The following is a 20626-nucleotide window of genomic DNA, read 5'->3' on the forward strand; positions in this document are numbered from 1 at the left end:
TAGTTCCCTCACGATCAATACTATTGATGTGTGAAAGGTTTCTGTATTGACCACGATAGCTGAGAGAGGCTCTTGGGATCAGTGCGTGACTGGGAACTCACTCAAAACACACAGGTGTGGCACAGAATGGGAGTTAGGAAGAGAAATAAAAATAAAAAGCTAGTCCATATTGACAGGCTAATCAATGGCTCTGTGCAAGGCTATATACACACACACATGCAAGACACGCACACTCTCACACACACAGAAAGGCATTAAAGACACGCATGCTCACCTCTCTGGCGTCCCTGGATGCTGCGCAGAGCAAGGATGTTCTGCTCGTCAGCGAGGAACTGCCTCATCTTGTGGAAGGGCTCCTTCCCCCGGATGGTTAGCTTGTTCCACGGCTTCGGTCGGGCCAGGATCTCACTGACAGAACCCTGGGAGAGACCCAGCACGTAGTGGCCAAACACACGCTGACCAATGTTGTGCTTGATCAGCTGCTCTTTAACCTGCCGGGCGATCTCTGCTGTGTCCATATCCTCCCCGTCCAAAATACTTCCTGTGGTGGCATCAGAGTGGCTGGGCGATGGGGAAGGGGCACTGCCGGCCGTGCTGCTCCCGTTGACAGGAACCATGTCTGGGCTGGCTGGGGGCGGCTGGGGGCTGCTAGCAGCCAGAGGGATTGCAGCAGACCCAGAGCCAGGGGTGGAGGTAGGGATGGAGCTGAGGGTGGGGGTGAAGGGAGTGAACAGTAGAGCTCCACTGGGGATTCCAGATGACTCCTGCAAGGCTTTGGAGTAGAAGGTCTGGAGCAGCTGCCGCTGTATCAGAGAGTTCAAAGCCATCTTACCCCCCACCAGTGGGAACACAGGGGAGTAGAAGTCCTGGCCAATGCCCGTAGGAGTGAAAGGGTGCGCTTCCCCGCTGCTGGTGTTGGTGGCAGTGTTGTGGGGATCTGTGTGAGTGCGAGGCAGGGGGAGCTGGGAGGAGGAAGGGAGAGAGGGGGGAGGAGGAGGGGGCGAGGAAGAGGGGTCGCTGGGTATGGTCTCCTCCTTCATTTCGGACTCTTCTGTCCCTTTTCGCCTGGCTGACCCTACAAGAAAGGTCAAACACACCATGCATTATGGGGGAGTCAACAAAAAAGGGGTTCCAAAAAGAGAGAGAAAAAAAAAACAAAAGTTATCTTAATCAAGTCTCTTCCAAATTAGTGAACTTTGTTTTCCTTTTTTGCCAACCCCCCCAGACAAAGTGCCCATGCATTTGTGATTTCAACCTTTCTTGTAAGCTACAGCCTGGAAGAAAAAAAGGACACACAAAACAATTGACACTGTGCCACTTAGGCAGATTAGCTTGGCCCTGGGCTCGGTCGCCCTCTCTCTCTCACTTGCAGGCGGAGTGGAAGTAACAGGACAGGGTAAAACGATGTCCTCAGATAGCCAAAAGACCATGAGAGTCCTCTTCTGTGCGGCGACTGCTGCTGCTGCAGTAAGTTCCTAAACACTGATTTATTCCATTGCTCATGCAGTATCATAGTCTTTAGTTCATAAAAATACATCCAGGAAAAAAATGGAGCAATAGCATTCACTTAAAAAAAACAAAACATTTTTATAGTTGAACAGAAAATAGATGCATGTCACCCCGGAACAGAGTCTATGCAGCTCTGCTGACTGAGTAAAGACCGTAATTCACTTCTTTCCTGAATAGTTCGAATGATTAAATTTCCACATTGACCAAAACAAACACAGAAATAAACTATTTTCTCTTGGTCTCGTAACTACTGGAATCCATCTTGATGATAAGCTCTGGAGAAGAAATATTATTCTAATGCATAACCATTGAGACTTAACATGATTGAGTAAGACAGTAAGCTCCCCTTACTGTGAATGTTAATCAATTCAAAGCTATTCAACTATTCAAGCCTAAAGCAATGACATTTCAAACCCATAAACACTGTTGCAGAGGGCAAGAGACCTGATGTAGGGGCGATAGTATGGTGTCCTCGTTTTTGTGTATTGCAACTTTGTTGCTGTTCAGGTTGACCTCCTGCTGCGGTATGCAAAGACACCACATATGCATTTAATTCCTCTGCAAGAAGTGTGGTGGGGCTCAAACGACAACATTTCAGTACCATGGTAGAGTTTTGCATTTCTTTTGTGCATTACTCAATATTGCAAACACATGAATGCATAATGAAGTATTCTCAGAGAAAGAGAATCTAGATGCATACACACTGCAGCTGATCCTTCACCTACGCTCTCATGAATTCTGGACTCTCACATTTGCAGGTATGAGGGAAGGTTTCCCAAAAGAGTGTTGGTGAACCCACCCGTGAACACTGACCTTACATTTGGGGAAATAAAACTTACCGCTAAGCTCGGTGTTGGCGATGCGCAGAGCAGCGCTCTCAGATTGAAGACTACGGTTTCTCTCCAGCAACAGCACCTCCAGAGGTTTGGAAGAGTCCTGATGGAAGTGGCAAGTGGAAAGGAAATTCAACTCAGATTCGAAGAAGATAACTTTTACTCTGACCCTTTGTTATGTCTTTCGTTTTTGGCACAGCTTTATGTGTAAGGTCCGGTGCTTAAAAGTCACTAGTAACTTTCACTTATACACTCTGAATATGTCACTGTTACCTGCACAGAGTCAGATGTTCCGAACTCCATAGACTTGAGGATACTGAAGAAACGGAGAGAAAGAAAATCCATATAAACCTCTAACAAAAGAGGATAGACACAACTACCATGTAGCATGCAAGCTATTTTATCTTCTGTTTCTGAAGGACAAAGAAAGGATTTAGTTCCAGGGAGCAAAACACTGAATGAAAAGCTACAGACGGACAAGTTCCACCTTCATAAGGGCACTCAATTGAATTACTCATCTCAAATAAAGACTTGCATCTTGTTTAACATCATTACAAACATCAAACGCATGCAATAAATAGATCTATGCTGGGAATTCAAACGCACACACACAAACACACACACTCCTCCTTGCACGCTCCTCACCTCAGCTCCTTCTTCACCTCCTCGTAGTCTGCTTGATTCTGCAGTTTCTCCTCCAGTTCCTGTAGATAACAAAGAGATGCAATGACATGAAATGAATGAGAAAATGAAAGGAGTCCTTGGATCGTTGTCTTTGTCGTGTACTTATTCAGTGCTTTATCTCCAGATGACAGAACAGAGAGGGTGAATGTGTCACTATAGTTACAGGTGGGATCAATTTACACAACAAAGGAAATGCAGAAATGGTCTTATAAGAAATGAATGTGAAAAATACCTGAAAATAAAATGAATCCTTGCAAAAGCAAAACAGATCTGAAGCTACGGGTTGTTTTTTTGGTACCTTGAGAGTGGCGGTCTTAGTGCTGAGCTGCTGCTCCAGCTGGGCGATCTGGGAGCTGGTGGTCTCTCGGAGTTTGGTCAGGCTGGCCTGCAGTCTCTGGACGTCCTCCACCAGCTGGGCGGTCTCCCTTTCTTTGGCCCTGAGCTCCGCCTCCAGATTTGAGAGGGATGCCCCCTCTGAAGCCTGTTCCTAAAAGACCAAACAAGCATATTTTAATCTGATGAGCAAATAATCCCAAAACTCCTGATACAAAGTCCTGCTGTCAGATACATCAAATAATCTATACACTGATCAATACATCAGAGCTTGACAGAGGCTGATCTATATAATGATTTTTAAGATCAATTATTAAGATCAATAATGAGCAGCGAGGCACTGACCAAACAAAGAAGCAGATACTCTACAACTCACTCAGATCTGCAGTCCAATATATCAATAAATCAATAATCCAATCAGCTGTTGCAAACCTGGCAACCTTTCCTTCATAATCAATAACATTAGATGACAGATCAATGCCTTATTGATAACTGCGATGCCTGACCTTTAAATCAGAGACCACAGTGATCCATAAATTGAAGCTTTAATCAGCCGATGACTTCGAGCATCAAAAAGCAGAGCCGATCTTTAGCTGATCAATACCTCTCTGCCAGTAAATTAGCAAAGCAGTGAGTTTTGTTACCGTGTCGGGGTCGGCGGCCTTGGCGGGGCTGCTGAGCGGCTGCGATTGGCTGCTCGAGGACAGCTGCTCTCTGAGTGACTCTGTCTCTCTCTGAGACGCTTCTGCTCGCTGGAAGGAGAAGGAGGAAATGTTGAAGGAAAATCAACCAGTGGAGAGTCGGAAATTGTCAAACAAGATAAGTGTTCCTCTCAATTCAGTGCTACTTTTTATAATGTGCTTTTAGTGCACACAAGTTCCCTCCACTTGTCTTATTTTCCCGCAAGAGAACAATTGAAAACACACTTAATTTGACAAGATGTAGAAAGGACGGAGAAAAAAAACCCTCCTGCAGCAGCAAGTCAAACGCCTTTAGGGGATGATATTGTTTGGTTTCATCACCAATTTTCAAGGGATGAAATGACTAAAATTAACTATTTAAACACTTTGTCTCTAGGTCCGTCATTTTCAGTAAGTATAAAGCTTAATATTCTCTTCTGTACAAGTGCTCGGCAAGTGGCATTCCAAAATGGCAATCAAATTAAAGGAGAGAAGTTTTCCAATGCGCCATCTTCCTCTTCCAGCCAACTGTGTGTCAGTGTCCCTTCCAGCATAAACAAATATATAATAATACATAACAGGGGAGGGCAGAGAGAATGCAAAGTAAGTGTGGAACAATGGCCGAGGGTGAATTTTTGCTTAATTGAAAATAACACATTAGTCCTGAGAATTGAGATGATACCCGCTGCCTCGTATTTATAACAAGACTGCCGAGCTCCAGCAGGGACTCATCTGCAACACTGGCCAGCTTGCCGTCATTAGGAGTTACAGGGAGCCGATTCCACAGTGTTTCTAATTGCAACCACATTGAGAGCTGTTATTGACTGGGTGGGAGTTGGACCGCTAGTTGCAAAAGAAAAATCCTGTTTTCCATTTTCTCCTTATAAAAGCGTATAAAAAGTCTGTGACTGAGCTGGAGGCTATGCTGTCATCCACTGTAAACCTCAAATCAGAAGTGTGAATAGGGTGTGTGTGTGTGTTGTGTGTGTGGTGTGTGTTGTGTGTGTGTGTGTGTGTGTGTGTGTGTGTGTGTGTGTGTGTGTGTGTGTGTGGCATTATAGTCAGAGTGCTAACCTTTAGGCTCATATTAACATTACATGCCTATGCTACCCCTTTAGCCACAAATCATACTCTTAGGCTAATAATGAAAGTTAACAACAATGACATTAACAGATACCACAGGAATATTTACAACACAGGGGCAGAGGGCGCGCTGGGGGGCGTATTTCATTTAGCTGGATGGGTTTAGTAGGTGTGTTCTAAACATTTAAAACCAACAGCAGCCCTCACACTCATGACCGTATCATTTGTTAACACTGACTGCTTTTCATAGATGCATACATATCAGATATTTGTATTTTAAAAGGAAAATGCCTGTAATTTTCTGGCATTTTTAGAAGCTTATCTCTTAATTCTTTCACCTCAGTTATAGCTAGGCTCACACTACAGGAATTTTTGAACATTGATTTTAACAATTTGGAAACGTAGTTGCATCACACACGAGGAAAAACTTCAGACCGTTTTCTCTGTAATCATCACAGCCTATGTGTTAAAATGTAGATAACAATTTATGCCACAAGAAGCAATGCAGCATCTCACCTGACCCCATGCAAAAGAAGATGCAAACAAGACCATGAGTTACATGGTTCTAAATTGTCAGTTTTAATATCACTGCCAGCAAATGCTTGGAAACATCATCAGTTGCGATGTCTCCTCTAACACTTATGCTTGGCAAACAGCGTCATGACCATCCAGATTTCATATCCTAAATACCCAAACAGGTGAGAAATAAGTAGTGCGGCCCCAATTCTCAGAGCAGTTCTTCCTGGAGGTTGACTGGATATAAAATCTCTTAAACATGGGGACCGTTCAGGGTCCCAGATCAGATTTCTTCTCCAATTGTCCAGAGGTGTGAATCAGGGACAAACCAGTCTAAAACTCCTGCAGTCTGAGCCCAGCTAAGCCCTTAGTCTGCTTTTCCCCCTCTGGAGAAGTAAATATAGTACATGTTTAATATATGAATATTATATATATATAAATAAAGGGAGAGCGTTACTTTATTAGAAAAAGATGAATCAATATGTAAAAATAAGGTGCTGTAATTCTCAACAATTGTTACTCTACCAGGAGTAAAGGCAGCATTTCTTTGGGACTATTTCAGTGGCGGATTAACTCACATTTGGTGCTCTAGTAATTATTTCAGGCTGCAGGACAGTGTGTGTGGGATCAGATCAAAATAAACTTCAGAGCCTACTACTTTCAACATACTGTCTTTCAATGCTTTTTTATAACTAGAAAAGAAACATTGCACATTTTAGATTAGTTCCTGCATTGCATCAGTTCTTTGTATTTTTTAATCAATACAACGTGTGAAGTCTGGTGTCTTACGCACAAAGTGGTACCTTAAAAATAAACAGTCACAATGTTGTGGCGTTACCTGATTTGCCCTTTCGAGGTCAGTCATCACCATCTCAATCTCGTCGGCCCTGAGAAAGACATTTACTGTTAGAGGAGAGTACGGGACAGAGCTTTTAAAAAAGACTCACTGAAATCCAGCACACGAACAAAAAACAAGTAATGGATGAATAAACATAGATAAACAAACACTCTACACACTTAATGTGCGTGTGTGCAATTGTTCAGAGAGAACACATTTAGAGGATGCCGGTGTCGTGTCCATTAAGCTACTGTCTAAATTTCACCTTAATCCATTGATTGTGAACTCCATAACCCAAACAGCTTGTATGCGTGCGTGCATACATGTATTTAAGCGTGTCTGTGTATGTGTGCGTGTCTATGTGTGTGGGTGTGCACATGTAAGCCCCTAAAACCCGGGCCACACTAAAACAGAGGGATTACATTAATAGAGCTCTAAGTCCTAATACAGCAGACTAATCTGCTATGAAGCTGTATGATTGTGTCTGACTAATGGTCTGGATGGAGGCCATGGTTCACCTCTCACTTGCTAGAGGTCAGACAGCAGGAATACATCCCCGTAATACTGCATATTATTGGACTTTGTAAAAAGAGTTTAATAACCCGCTTTCATAAGTGACATGAACACCTTACACTTTTCTGCAAACATGGACTGAAATGTGATGGAAACTTTTGGGACAATGAACAAACAAAGTAAAGCGCAGAAACACACTGAATGTCATTTTGTTGAGACATGCATTAATACTTAGTTAAACACCATGCCTCCATATTTAAATATCATATGATTACCCTTTCTGTTAATAAGATGTCAGCATGTGCACGTTTGTTTGCGCCCTGAGATATAGTTTGAGAACATTTCCCCACATGAGGAAGTTACAAGAACCAAATGTATGAAAATTGTAGCAAAACTCATCCAATGCCGCACAGTGTTCACATGTGTGTTTATTTAAGACTTGCTGATAAGGACACAAGGGCTGCATTGAATCCAATGATGCAAGCGCATGTGCACTGCTGCGTCCATTAGGACCTTTTGATTTCACTGCAATCCTTTGATGGTGAACCGAATAACCCACGCAGCTTTTGTATTTGTGTGTCACAGTATGAGAAACAGTGTTATGTCCCATAGGCTTGAGTACTACTGATTTGAATGTGTTTAACAAAACAGACACAGTTGATATTAGGTCAACATTGTGCCACGGGCAATGCAGCAAAAAAGAATCAGATGTGGGTGGGAGAGCTTTTCACTCGCCGCTTTTTATTCTTTCCCGAACAGTTAAAAGGATCTAGTATGCATTTAAGCGACATAATAGTACACTACCTCACCAGCTTTTATCCTGTCTTAAGCTATAGTGTGCGGGACCCACGTGTGCACTCAATCGCACTCCCGCACACACACACAAATGTTAAGGTCAGAGAGCCAACAAGCCAGAAAAGCTTGTAATGGAGAGCGTTTATGGGTAGTAATGCAACCCAAATACACCACGGCTCCCGCTCCAAATGTGATCATTTAATCAAAGTACAGATGCACAAAGTCTTCTTAAATAACCTTTGGATTTGGCTGTATTTGGGAATTATAAAGGCAAAGCTAGAGGCTGAGGGCCAAATCAGATCACAGGGAAGGGATTTTCTGCATATCCTGATACAGTCAGTCAGTCACTGGGCAGGGCAGGAGCTGTCCATGGCGAGTGAATGCACCCAGAGGAATTAATTCATCAAACACTGAATCGTTAAAGGGGGGTTTCAAGTAACCGTAATCCTGATTCTATGCCCCCAAAATTTTATTGAAAAAGCTCCAAACAGCAGCCACAGGGAGGAGCTATAGAGTAGATGCACTTGAAGTTTTGACACACACAAAAACAAGACGCACTCACACACACTCTTTTGTACCATGAAAGCCAACGGGTGCAGCCAGTGACATCAGTGAGTACTGTAGGACTTCTGAAACAAGCCCAGAGCCTCTAAGCCCCTACTGTACTTCCTCCATCTCAGACAGGCCTTTTCATCTCTTATCATCTTCCTTCTCTCTCTCTCTCTCTTGCTCCTCACTCAACCGCTCCTTTTCTTTTCCATCCTCTATCCTTTTCCCTCCACCCTGTTCCCTTTTCCCTTTGCCCTCCACTTTTTCTCCTTTCATCTTTTTCTTCCCCCTTCCACCTCCCCTCTCTCATCTTTCGCCCTCTCTTCCTTGGCCCTGTGTCCTCGGTGCCAGCAGGATATTCCCCTGATTTAGATTTTCATTTCCCTCCTCTATCGCGCTCTTATCCCCTTCTTCCTCGCCGTAGCCTGCAGCCCGGCTCGCTTTTTGCCCTCTAGCTTTCATCACTCCATTCCTTTTCTTTCCTTGGCTTTCTCCACATTGCGTTTTTCACAGCGTGTTACCTTGGGGATTTCAAGGAGGCTTAAAAAGAAGCTAGCTGTTAAAGTGTGTCTGTGTGTATACAGTGTGCAACATTTTGTGTATATGTGAGCTGGAGATGGACACAGGAAGAGCCAATTGACTGTTTCCTCATTATTAGTAATTAAATGCTTTCCCCAAAATGCTACCAAGCCTTTAAACAGAGATAAAGCTAGACAGAAACATTCAGAGGAGCGCACACACACACACACACACCACACACACACACACACACACACACACACACACACACACACACACACACACACACACACACACACACACACACACACACACACCCACACACACACACACACACACACACACACACACCACACACACACACAGCATCCTGTGGGGCTTGGGATCATATATCATTAATCTTTAACAGGGACTAAACGGGTAAAAACGCACCCAGCCATACCCTCACAGCGTTGGCACAGAGAGGGGGCTATGCTACATCTGCAGGCCCGCCTCCCCGCCGAAGCTCACACACACTCTGGGGCACTGCAACATCGACCAAAAAATTCTCAGGGAGCGTGTGTACGCCCCGCTTGTGGTGTGCACAGTGTGTATTTTAAAAGGCAGATTACCCGAATGCAGCAAGAGGATGGGGGATTTGTCACGCAATGTCCTCCTTAGTGGAAACTTTAGAGCGAGTGTGTGTGCATCGGTTTGTGTGTTTTGTGGCAGAGAGAGTGCATGATATGTATGGCGTTTGTGTTTTTGCAGTGCCAAAATATACCAGTCAAAGGGTTAAAAGTTGTGTTCAGCCAAACACTGGCGATTTGCTCAGCCAAGCAGTAAACGGGGGAAGGACTCCAAGGACTGGGAGGGTGCAGGGTTAGAGAGGGTTTGTGTGTGCTTTAAAGCGTTGCATTAAAATTTCAGATCACAGCACGCCACATAGTCAAGGACCCTGACTGCCTCAGGCTCATGAGTGAGTGTGCGTATCTGTATGTGCGTGTGCGACTGTGTGTGTGTGAAATGTGGATGTGGGCCGGCATGTGTTTTATTAGCTTTTGTAAGCAAATGGGGCCTACTATATGTGTCTTTTCAAAATGTGTTCTCGTCTGACATAAAAGGAACAGACAAGGACGGAAACAAGGAAGAAGAAGTGTAAAAAAATTAGATAAGAAAAAGAGCTGTGCAACACAGTCATGAGGACAGAAAACACAAGCGGGAATGCATCGGATAGACTATAAACCTATTGATCAGTGCCATTACACTGCATGTTATATCTTCCTGTGGCCTTTCCCTTTAAGCACACAAATATACAATGAGGAGACAGAGACTAAGTGTGGGAGTGAGGGAGGCAGAAAAGGGAAAAAAGTATTGTGAGGGAGAGAGAGGAAGAGATAGGAAGAGAGAGAGAGAGAGAGAGAGAGGCAAGAGAGAGAGAGAGAGAGAGAGAGAGAGAGAGAGAGACTGAGAGAGAGAGACTGAGAGAGAGAGAGAGAGAGAGAGAGAGAGAGAGAGAGAGAGAGAGAGAGAGAGAGAGAGAGAGAGAGAGAGGAGAGAGGAGAGAGAGGGAGAGAGAGAGAGAGAGAGAGAGAGAGAGAGAGAGAGAGAGAGAGAGAGAGAGAGATCGATCTGTTTTTAACAGCCAATCAATTTAACAACTCTGTTAATGGAGAGACACGGTGAGTTTGGGGCCTGGTAAATGGGACAAGGGAAAACCTTAAAAGCCAAGTTGATACTCTGTCACACTTTGTGTAGAGGGCACATGCAGGTTGCTTCTGCTTTTTTAAAAACAGTCTCAGATTTCAAGGAAGAGTTAATGTTTCAGAGGTGTGAGAGGGGAGTTTCTGCAGAGCACCTGGTTCAGACAAAACACCCTGAAGGACTTTGTTGTTCACAGAATTTTTTGAAAAGTTTCAGTTCGGGTGCTCATTGAGCGGCTCCGGGTCCCGATACTAAACCCTGAGGGACACCGAGTGAGAGTGTCATATGGTAAAGTGCCACTTCACAGTGTGGAGTGCTGACATGGAAAAGCTTCTGTTCTCCTCCTCACCACTGCTATGAGATCAATAATGATAGATGCTCAGTGCTCAAGTAACTGAAGCTACATTATCTTACAGGTCCTGTTAGAAGCCAGTGTGGCTTCAAGTCAGTGACCCTCATCAGCCCTTCAGTCTCAAACCTGAAGAATCAGAGCACTTTAGACTGAAACACTCCAAAAAAAAAAAACTATTTTTGGTGCTTGCTGTGGCAGCAGAACGCATTTCAACCCCTGTCAGTATTTACAGTGCGTGGGTAATGCTGGGATTTGGAGGCTGCTGAGCGTTGTGGGAGACAATCCAGCTGTTAGGGAGAGGAGAGGAGGGGAAAAAGAAAGGAGGTGGGGACGAGGGAGGGGGGTGGTTTCCAGGCAAGGAGCTTCACTAAACAGGATGATGTCAAGGACAGACTATTGAGGAGGCAGAGGGGAGAAGTCTCCCCACGAGCACACGCATAGATCAGTGCGAGACGTACTTTGCTGTAGATTCCTCGTCGTACTTTGTCTTCAAATCAAAGAGCTCGGCCTGAGTTGTTTCAAGTGCTGTGGGAGAAAAGGGAAGAGCCAGTTGTTAGTTTCTCTATGTCTCAAATAATATCAAAGCATAAACAACCCTGTTAGAAAAGGCTTTGAATTTTCTTTAATGGCTTTTTATCATGACCAAAAGGTTGCTGCATGACTACACAGTTTTATGAAGAGGATAAATTTAGGTCATTTAAAATCCAGAGGTTGCTGCATTTGTACTTTTCACACTGGTTTAACTGCAGAGAAGTTCAAGAACTATGTATCCAGGCCACTGTCAACCTGATCAAATCACACTCACCTCGTCCAGATTAAGTAGATTAAGATTTTGAGCGTACAGAAGAAATATTTGAAATACCCAGGAGGCTAACTACACTTCATACTCAGTATTAAGGCTGGTTAAAAGAGTTATGGCTGTACAGTCTGTGTAGGCTGGTACCTGTCTGTAGGGACTGGGCCTTGTGTTCGGCCTCTTCCAACCTTGAGGACATGGAGTCCTGACTCTCCTGGAGTTTCCTGCAGTGGCAGACAGAAGGCGAGAAGAGTGAGCGGGGAAGCAGAAAGTCACAGACAGAGATACTGAGTCAGTAAATCTTTGGGTTCACACTTTGTGGCAACTGCAACTTTTTCTCTATTTTCCCACCATTTCTGAAGTGTTTTCCCCACTAAAATCCTCCCCAACACAACCCACTCCTCATTAAGCAGCCCTATTAGGCAGGAATGTCTGGCCACTGGGGCACGCTGCACCCGGGGGGAGAGAGAGTGAGAGAGCAAGGCTTGAGTAAGAGAGCAGGGAGAGGAGGAGGAGAAGGAGGGGGGCGACAGAAACCACAAGGATAAAATAGATTCATTCTTAGCATATAAAAAGTTGGGCTCTGCTGAGAAATTGCCACTGCGTGTAAAAACATCAATAATCTAGCACAAAGATGGTCTTTATGGCACTCTTTGATGCCCCCCTTCTCCGCCAATCTGTCTCTCCTGTCATCTCTATTTTTCTGCCCGCTACTTCATCCTTTCATCTTGCTCTCTCCCTCCTTCCCTCGCTCCTTGCAGGATAAAATGCATCAGAGGTGCCATCCATTTACTGCCCCTCTCAGACACAGGAAGTCAGCTCTCTGCAGACAGGAAGGGGCCTATAAAACACTGACGTAAAGGAAATACAGTTGGACAATTGATCTCCTGGTGTACGTCTGAAAGGGGCAATGAGCTTCAGCACGGCTTCACAACAAACAGAGATGAGTGACAGGCAGGGAAAATATGAAGTCTGTATGAGTGTGAGTGTATGTTTAGGAATTTTATAAATCAACTTCAAGTGAGCTAGACGTTTTAATTAAAATGATCAGAAAGGAAGAGTTAAACAGGTTTAAATGACAGGAATAAGTGTAAAAACTTAAGGAGCCTTTTATAGGAGTGCTTTTAGAATTAAAACCGGATATGACACAACTGTCAAGATGTCTTCTAAACTAGTCAATTCATCCTAAGAGAAGCTGTGACAATGACAATACTTTTTATTAACCTTATAAAAGGTAAGAAGTTGAATATTACATTCACATTGCTTTTGAAAGGCCATGGGTAGCCCTTGATATAATCTCTGTATAATGGAGTGGAGTTAATCTGCAGTGAGTTATCTGATGTTATGTAATATGTCAAATATTTTGCCTCTGAGTCTCTAGAATGTTTTCACTTGTTGAGGGAAGCATTTAAGTTACAAACCTTTTTCACCTTGTGCTCCTGCTCTTCCTGAGTAAATATGCACTGTCTCTTTAAGCCCAGAGGCAACACAGGGTAATGATACTGGTACTCACATGTTTATTTAATTCAAAATAGGAGAACATAGTGATCAAGATAACTACATTAAGGGCTGAAAGGTCTCATCTCCACTTGCATTTTAAATTTTGACTTTAAAGTGGATTCACATGATGATTGAGACCCACCACCGCCACGTTAGTTTGGATTTACTGGAGTGATGATTGAGGAAAAGGTTCCCAAGTTGGTTTTAGAATGAACAACTAATATGACCGCCCACACCTTCGGCAACTGGTGTAATTATCTATATATTGAATGGGCTCCTTCCTGTATGAATACTTTACGAGACTTCTCTTAGGTAATTCCAGCCTTAGGAAGTGTTTATACCCAATTTCAATTGTCAGAATCGTTTTGCATGTTCGTAAATGTCTGGCAGTAATTTTGAGCTTATTTATTGCTGGCACAGGCTCTCTGTGGAAAATCAAATCCTTCATAATGATTTAACAATTGGTTTGAAAATATATAACGTACTGAGTCAAAATAAAGGCACACGTGAGGAAATGTTTTGTCTTACACTCATTTGGTAGGTCTTATTTAGTCAGGACTTATTATTACAAGGCTGTGCCAGCAATTATTCCCGAAAAAGGGTGAAAAACATATCATGGTTTGGAGTCTAATGTGTTGATTCCCATTGAGACAAGAGTGGCAAGCACCCACATGTCCAAAATGCGGGCATTGTCTTTCACGTGGGTTATTTTCCATTTAACTGCAAAAGGGGAGGCAATATCAGAGTAAGCCCTAATTTGTTGATTATTCTGATAACTATGAAGAAAATTCCAAGAACTATTAGCTAAGGAGAAATTATATTATAATTTAAGTCATGAATAGCTCTGCTAAATAAAGTCAAAAATCATAGGCCTATCATTCAAAGATTAGAATCTCAGCAGTTCTGCTTGAGGGCACAATGACCCAGAGGTTGGAAATGGCAAAATAATACAGAGGTTATTACTTGAAACATAGAACACACACATACACACATACACACATACACACCCACACACACACAGTTATACCTCTCCTTCTCTGCATAGTCGTTGTGTAGCTGGAGCTGCTTTTCCTGGGCCAGGTTCTCCGCCTGATTCTTCAGAGACTGCTCGTACTCTCGGATTTTCTCCTTCAAGGCCTTTATGGTCACCTCTGGAGAAGGTAAAACAGCAGAGAGTCCGGTGTCAAGAGAAAAGGAAGGAAGAGTTCAAATACGAGCAACATGCAAAATATATGGAAAACAGACCGAAGAGGTTTCCTCGGTGTGATAAATGGCAGTGTTGACGATACAGCTCTTGAAGGAGGGGGCTTGACCTTTGCTTAAGGAACAGCGTTTCATATCCAGCATTCTTCCTGTCAGCAGAGACGAAGGCCTCGGCCCCTATGGCTCCAGCCTAATCTTTACATCCTCGACTGGTATAGAATATTCACTGTTCACTAACAGTAGATATGCTGTATTCATTAGGACTGCATTAGTGCTGAAACCCCATAACCTGCTGACGGCAGAGCTCTGTATGGGGCAGCCTGAAATAAATCTAACACATAACTGGGGTAATAAATAGGCCTCCGTGTGTGTGTGGGTGTGTGTGTGAGAGTGTGTTTCTCAGAGAAAGATATAAGTGAGTGAGACAATGATAAAGAGCATTGCTGCTTGCTGCCTTTGACTGAGGGCTCTTAGCACTTTATGTGTGTGTGTATGTGTGTGTGTGTGTGATTTAAACTCCAGTCTCACTGCTCTGACACATAATCAATAGAGGAGAGTCCCCTCAGAGCCCTCTTACCCCTTAACTGCTTAACTGAACTTTAAACATTTAGGTTGCGGGGATCAATGGCCCCTGCACTCCCTCTATGTGTGTGTGTGCGCGTGTACAAGTGTGCAGGCGGGTCCGTGTGTGCGTGTTTAACAGAAGTGGGAGTTCCACAGTGTGTTTTGGGGTTTAAATATCCCCCATCTATTGAGGCGGGAAGGAGGGATAAAGGATGAGGGAACAGGAAAATCAATGGCAGAATGGAACCCTGCCGCTATCGAGCTGTTCCAATTAACTCTCGCTGAGGAAAGGGGGGATTCCAAAACATTCTCCGCTCACCCGCTCGCTCCTCCTTTTTCTTTTTTTTTCAGCTGAAATTACACCACTTTTATTACTGCTTCTCACTCATCCCGCTGCCTTTGTCAGTTTTTCCATCTCTCTTTACCCCGAGGTAGCCTGTCGTTTTTTATTCATGAAAGTCTGCCTCATGTTTTTTCCACCCCTGAAAATCCTATTTGAAAATGTAAAACCTTGTACATTTTTTGTGTTTTTTAAAAATGTATGAGGCATTGAAATATGTTCAAATAAGGGCGTCTTCCTTTGAAAATGGGACTTCTAAATATGTGTCTTTGACCTTATATTTGCACTTTAAAGTTGTTACAAATGATTAACATGCAGACCTAATGGTGAGGTTATCCTCGAGCATAATAATGCCGATATTCCTCTTTTGATCAGTAAATAATGGCGTGTTGTCATTGGTCCAGACAAAAATAAGTTTTCTGCTTTTGCACTTGAGCTTTTCATTTACATATTTTTACTCATGCTTACTTTTCACAGCAGGGAACTTTGCAAATAAGCTACTGATAGAAGGTCCCAATATAAATATTAACAACACAACATTCCCTCTAGACACATGTTCAAACCTTTTGTTGACTTGTTTTTATTATATTTACAAAGAAACAGGAATATAAAGATGTAGTTTAATGCAGTTGATATATAAGTCTGTAAATTGTTCCAAAGCAAGGCTGCACAGATTATTTTTTTCCATTTTCACAACACTCTGAAAATCTAATATTCGTATTTTTACAGCGACAATAACATCCCTGTACCTGTGCCAATGTTAGCCATAATGCTAAAGTTGAACCCATTCACATTTGTTTTACACTGCAGGTGTAAAATAGGCCATGTAAAATCAAAATTAATATGACGTCCCCTCCTTGTTATCCCAGCTGCCTGCATGTTCATATCTGTACAGTGCATAGTTGTACTTGTTCATAACAGTTATTGGGATGCACTAGATGAAACTGTTGAATGACCCCAATACTAATTGTACTGACAAATTTCTGATATGGGATTATGTGTGATTAAAACAGTGGCCTACATCCGTGCTCCTCTCAAAGTGACTCCCTAAATGTGTCGCCCTCCATGTATCTGTGTCTCTCACCTTGGTTTTTGACCTCTGCAAACTCTTTGTTGTAGTCCTCCAGTGTCTCTCGAAGTTTGCTGTTCTCTGTCTCAATGTCGTGCATCCTCTGGAGCTTCAGCTGCAGCTGCTGAGCCAGCTCCAGCACAGGTACAGGATCTGGCAGAGACAAAACACACCACATTAACACGCTGCACAGCAAATTACACAAACAAGGGCGATGAGGTGCGCGTTGCGAGCTAGGAATAACTACACTCAAGGCCCCTGTGAGAGCCGGCGCGCGTGCCCCGGTGAAGTGTCCTCGAGCAAGGCAATGAATCTCTAACAGCTCCAGGAAGACTGTTCGGAGGCTGACCCTGACCTTTGGTCTCCCCCTGTGGGGAGTAACGGGCCAGCTGGAACAAGATACCACAATTAATAGGAATATCATGACATGTTCACTTCTATTGACAGCTATAGGTTTGAGCTTGATTGTTTTTGCATCTGCTTCCTTTATTTTTTCCTTATTAGAATCAAACTGTTATACTTTCATACAGTTTACTCTTCAATCATGCCTCCTCTTTTGTTATCATCTTGAATTATAACATGTACTTCTAAAAATGTCTTGTTATAAACCCTTAAACAGCCAAATAGGAAAATGCTGTGCATTGTTATAGAATTTAATCCCTCTTAATTGTGAATAGCAAGCAGAAACACACAGCATTGTTCATGATGTTCAGTAAATACTTACAAAATGTGAAATGGTTAGAAAAAATAACAAAACAGAGATATTGCAACAACAGTTTATCTCATTAAGAGGTCAAGGCTAGTTTTCCTGTTGAGTATCAACAAAACTTTGTCCATAAAAGGTCTTAAAATGATACAATATCAACCAATGGATTAGCACAGCCACAGACGACCGTCCTGTCTGGAGATAAATGTCGTTTTTGTTTGTTTTGTTTGTGCTGACACAGCAAGAGAGCTGGATAAGTGATACACAGACAGACATTAACAACAGAGATTAACTGGGCTGTGATCAGTTAAAGTGTTCACTATGATGCAGCTTGAAAGCAAGAAGAAGAAAAAAAAAAAAGGAGGAAAATGGGCGCCGACAGATGGACAAAGTGGAGCGGTGAAAAAACAGGCAAAGCAAAAGGTAAATAAGAGATTAAAGAAACAGAGACAGACGGAAGAAAGAAAACTTTCTGCAGGCATTTTACCAACATCTCTGTGAACACACGGCAGGGTTAACTGTCAGTGTGATGAAGAGAGCCCTGTCAGTCAGGCCAATCACATCTGATTGGTGCTCATGGGTGGCAGACTGGTGACAGGCAGCCAAGAGACGCGGGCGACGCTCATCAGCATGCCAGCTAAAAGAGCAGTTTGTGTGTGTGTGTGTGTTTATGCGTGTGTGTGTTGTACAGATAAGAGGAACTGACAGCTTACAGCTGGGGGTAAGGGCTGTGTGTGTATGTGTATTTGTGTGCGTGTACGAGTGTATGTGCCTCATGTCTGACGCAGTTAGATATCTTAACTATGCTAATGAGAGATCAGCAGAGAACGATTGGGGAATTTCATGCTGATTTTGTGCTGTCAAGGTGACACACCATGCAGGGCTTAACTCTGACACACACACACACACACACACACACACACACACACACACACACACACACACAAACACACACTCATACCTTCTCACAAACACACAGTCTCATACAAATACACACAAGTACAAAAAAGACTAAGGAACATTGCTAAATGCCTTGCGTTTGACTCCTATGTGCCTCAACAACCTTGAGAATCTACTCTCTCTCACTCTTATCAAACCTTTGTCCTTCACACCCCCCCTCAATATAAATTGTACAGCCTGTTAAAAGCAGTTTGACTCGTGGGCCACTGGTGCTGAGCACTCTCGCCAGACACCTTTAATCTAAAGCAGAGCACACTGGGCTGACTAACCAGGCTTTCAGCTGATAGAAGACAGAACAAAACACACTGTTTCCTCTTTCAAGACTGCTGCATTAGTCAGGCTGGTCTGTGTCTGTGTGCGTGTGTGCATCAGGCATTACATCATTGTCTCGCTGCAAGTTAAGAATAGCCCCGTCAGAGCTGGCGCTGACTTATTGGGAGCAGTACAATCCAAAGATATTACTGTAGGTCTATCCATGTGGGAATATGATGACCTCCTTACGCTATAGATGAACTCAACTCCTCTCTTGTTCCTGCATACGCGGCTCCTCCAGGGCTCCCGTACAGCTGCAAACCTCCAACCAGCGGCTTGGTGACGGTGTGTGTTCTGTTAACACTCCTCTGTGCTGCCTGTCCCTCCTCGGCCTCAGTGTGCCGAACGTGACTGCTCATGTGTGCGCTTCGCCGCGACCGATTGTGGGCACACTTGTCATCCGTATCAGGACGCACCTTCTGTGAAGACCCTCTAAAGGCTGCACCAGTGGGGACGAGATCTCGTGGGGACACATTAAGGCGTCGCACACGCCTGGATGCACAGTGAAGGAGCACCAGAGGGATGGTGTCATGCTTTTTCTTTTCGCCTGTTGGTGCTGTCTGCATGAATAAGGGGGGGGGGGGGGGTGTCTCTAGATCATGTTTTATAGACTAGGGAGGTGTCTTGATGAACACACCAATGCAGACCTACACAGCACACATCCTGGCTCTACATACCTCGCTCTGATCCCAACACCAGTGTACAGTTGGGACCAACTGCATTCTCACCTGCACCTATTGTACCACCCCAAGGTGTCTAGCCGACCACAAGTGTTCAGACAGCTGCCTACATTGCCGCGGCTATCAGGTCAGAGTGCACCACACACAGTTATTACATCTGTCAATTGCACCAGAATAGTTCACATTATAGACTAATAAAAAGATGGATGACCTGACAGTTCCCCAAAAGTGAAGCCAAAAGGTTTTAGAGCTCCTGTATGGGGCAATGTAGTATTTCAGGTTATAAATGACTATTTATAGATTTATTTAGCGTTAGTATAGTTGGAAATTGTTGTGGTAAAGCATGTAAGAATTATAGTTTGTTGTTTAACTACTCTAGTTTATTTTTTGATGAGAAGAGTCTGTTAGAATTTTGTTTGTTATTATGGAATCCTGCATCATCTGCTACATTTTTGGATTTGTGACACTGATGGAACATCAAAATAAAGTTGTTTTAGTTTTTACAACATACAACGGCTCACGATGGATGATTGCTCTGGATGCAGCAGGGACACATGTGTAAGCCAGGACTCCAGCTCGCAATGCTCCCCTGAATGTACGCAGCATAAATCCAGAATTGGAAGTCCACCTCTGTCATGTTAATAGATGAAACATTAATCAATCTTTTAAAATAAAGATACTCGTCAATGACAATTTTCTGAAACATGTTTTCTGACATTTGTGATTGTGCTCATTTATTTTCAAATGTTTTCTGACATGTTTAGCTTTGATTATTTGGTGCTAAGTAAAGGGAATGTAACGCCATGATTGACAGCTCTGTTCACAAATGTGTGTCCTGCAGGCCTAATCCAAGATGGCGCCGCAGATGGCGAACTCGATGTGTAGCTCCATGGTACTTTTGTTTGTTTTTTCCGGCCCTAAGCCACTCTAATCGTCTTACCTTTTTCTTCAAGAGGTGGACTTTTATTATTATTATATTCATCTACTACATGTGCACTCTGGATCTTATAGTAGTAGTATAGTATAGATAGTATTTTTATTTTTATTTAGAATTTTTGGATTTGTGTTAAGGTTTCTAAATGTATTGCCCTTACTGTCTTGTTGTGTCCTTACTGTCTAGCTGTTTAGTACCAGTGTTCCATTTACCACATCAAATTCCTTGTGTGTGAGCTCACTTGGCAATAAAGCTTCCTTGAGTCTTGAATCTTGAATTGCTATGTGCACCAGATTAGCAGAGTGAAGGAGGAACGTCAAGAGAAAACATAACAAACACCTATCACTTGAGTTATTGAACTCTCCATAACTGTAGGTATAAACTTCAAACTAGCTCCAGCATCTGTTAAATGTACACGGTTCAGACCTGAGGGATCTTTACAGTTTTATTGGTGAGTTAAATGGGAGTTTTGTTTAGTGGCAGAGGTGGGGTCACTGCTGCGGCGCCACCAGCCAATCCCTAAATTGCAGACTCTGACTCCAAGTGCAAAAGATGTCTGCACTGTCTCAGGAGGTATTTTGGCTTCAATTTTTGTACTGTAGGAGGATGCAAAGAATCAACGTCCATCTTTCTTGGCTTGAACTGGCCCATCAGTCCAACAGTTTCAGGAACCAA

At 43.3% G+C, this 20626-nt stretch overlaps 1 protein-coding gene across 1 annotated transcript in view; it reads right to left on the reverse strand.

The window, feature by feature from the left end:
- Positions 1 to 20626, reverse strand: part of cux1b (cut-like homeobox 1b) — a 60850-nt gene that overhangs the window by 11091 nt on the left and 29133 nt on the right. The window contains 11 exon segments of the mRNA XM_034700753.1: positions 275 to 1075; positions 2349 to 2445; positions 2616 to 2658; positions 2988 to 3046; positions 3325 to 3513; positions 4004 to 4111; positions 6477 to 6525; positions 11346 to 11412; positions 11831 to 11907; positions 14211 to 14334; positions 16375 to 16512. Of these exon segments, the coding sequence (XP_034556644.1) occupies positions 275 to 1075; positions 2349 to 2445; positions 2616 to 2658; positions 2988 to 3046; positions 3325 to 3513; positions 4004 to 4111; positions 6477 to 6525; positions 11346 to 11412; positions 11831 to 11907; positions 14211 to 14334; positions 16375 to 16512 (1752 nt within the window).

Source organism: Notolabrus celidotus, chromosome 14 (assembly GCF_009762535.1).
Source record: "Notolabrus celidotus isolate fNotCel1 chromosome 14, fNotCel1.pri, whole genome shotgun sequence".
In the NCBI taxonomy this organism is placed as follows: Eukaryota; Metazoa; Chordata; class Actinopteri; order Labriformes; family Labridae; genus Notolabrus; species Notolabrus celidotus.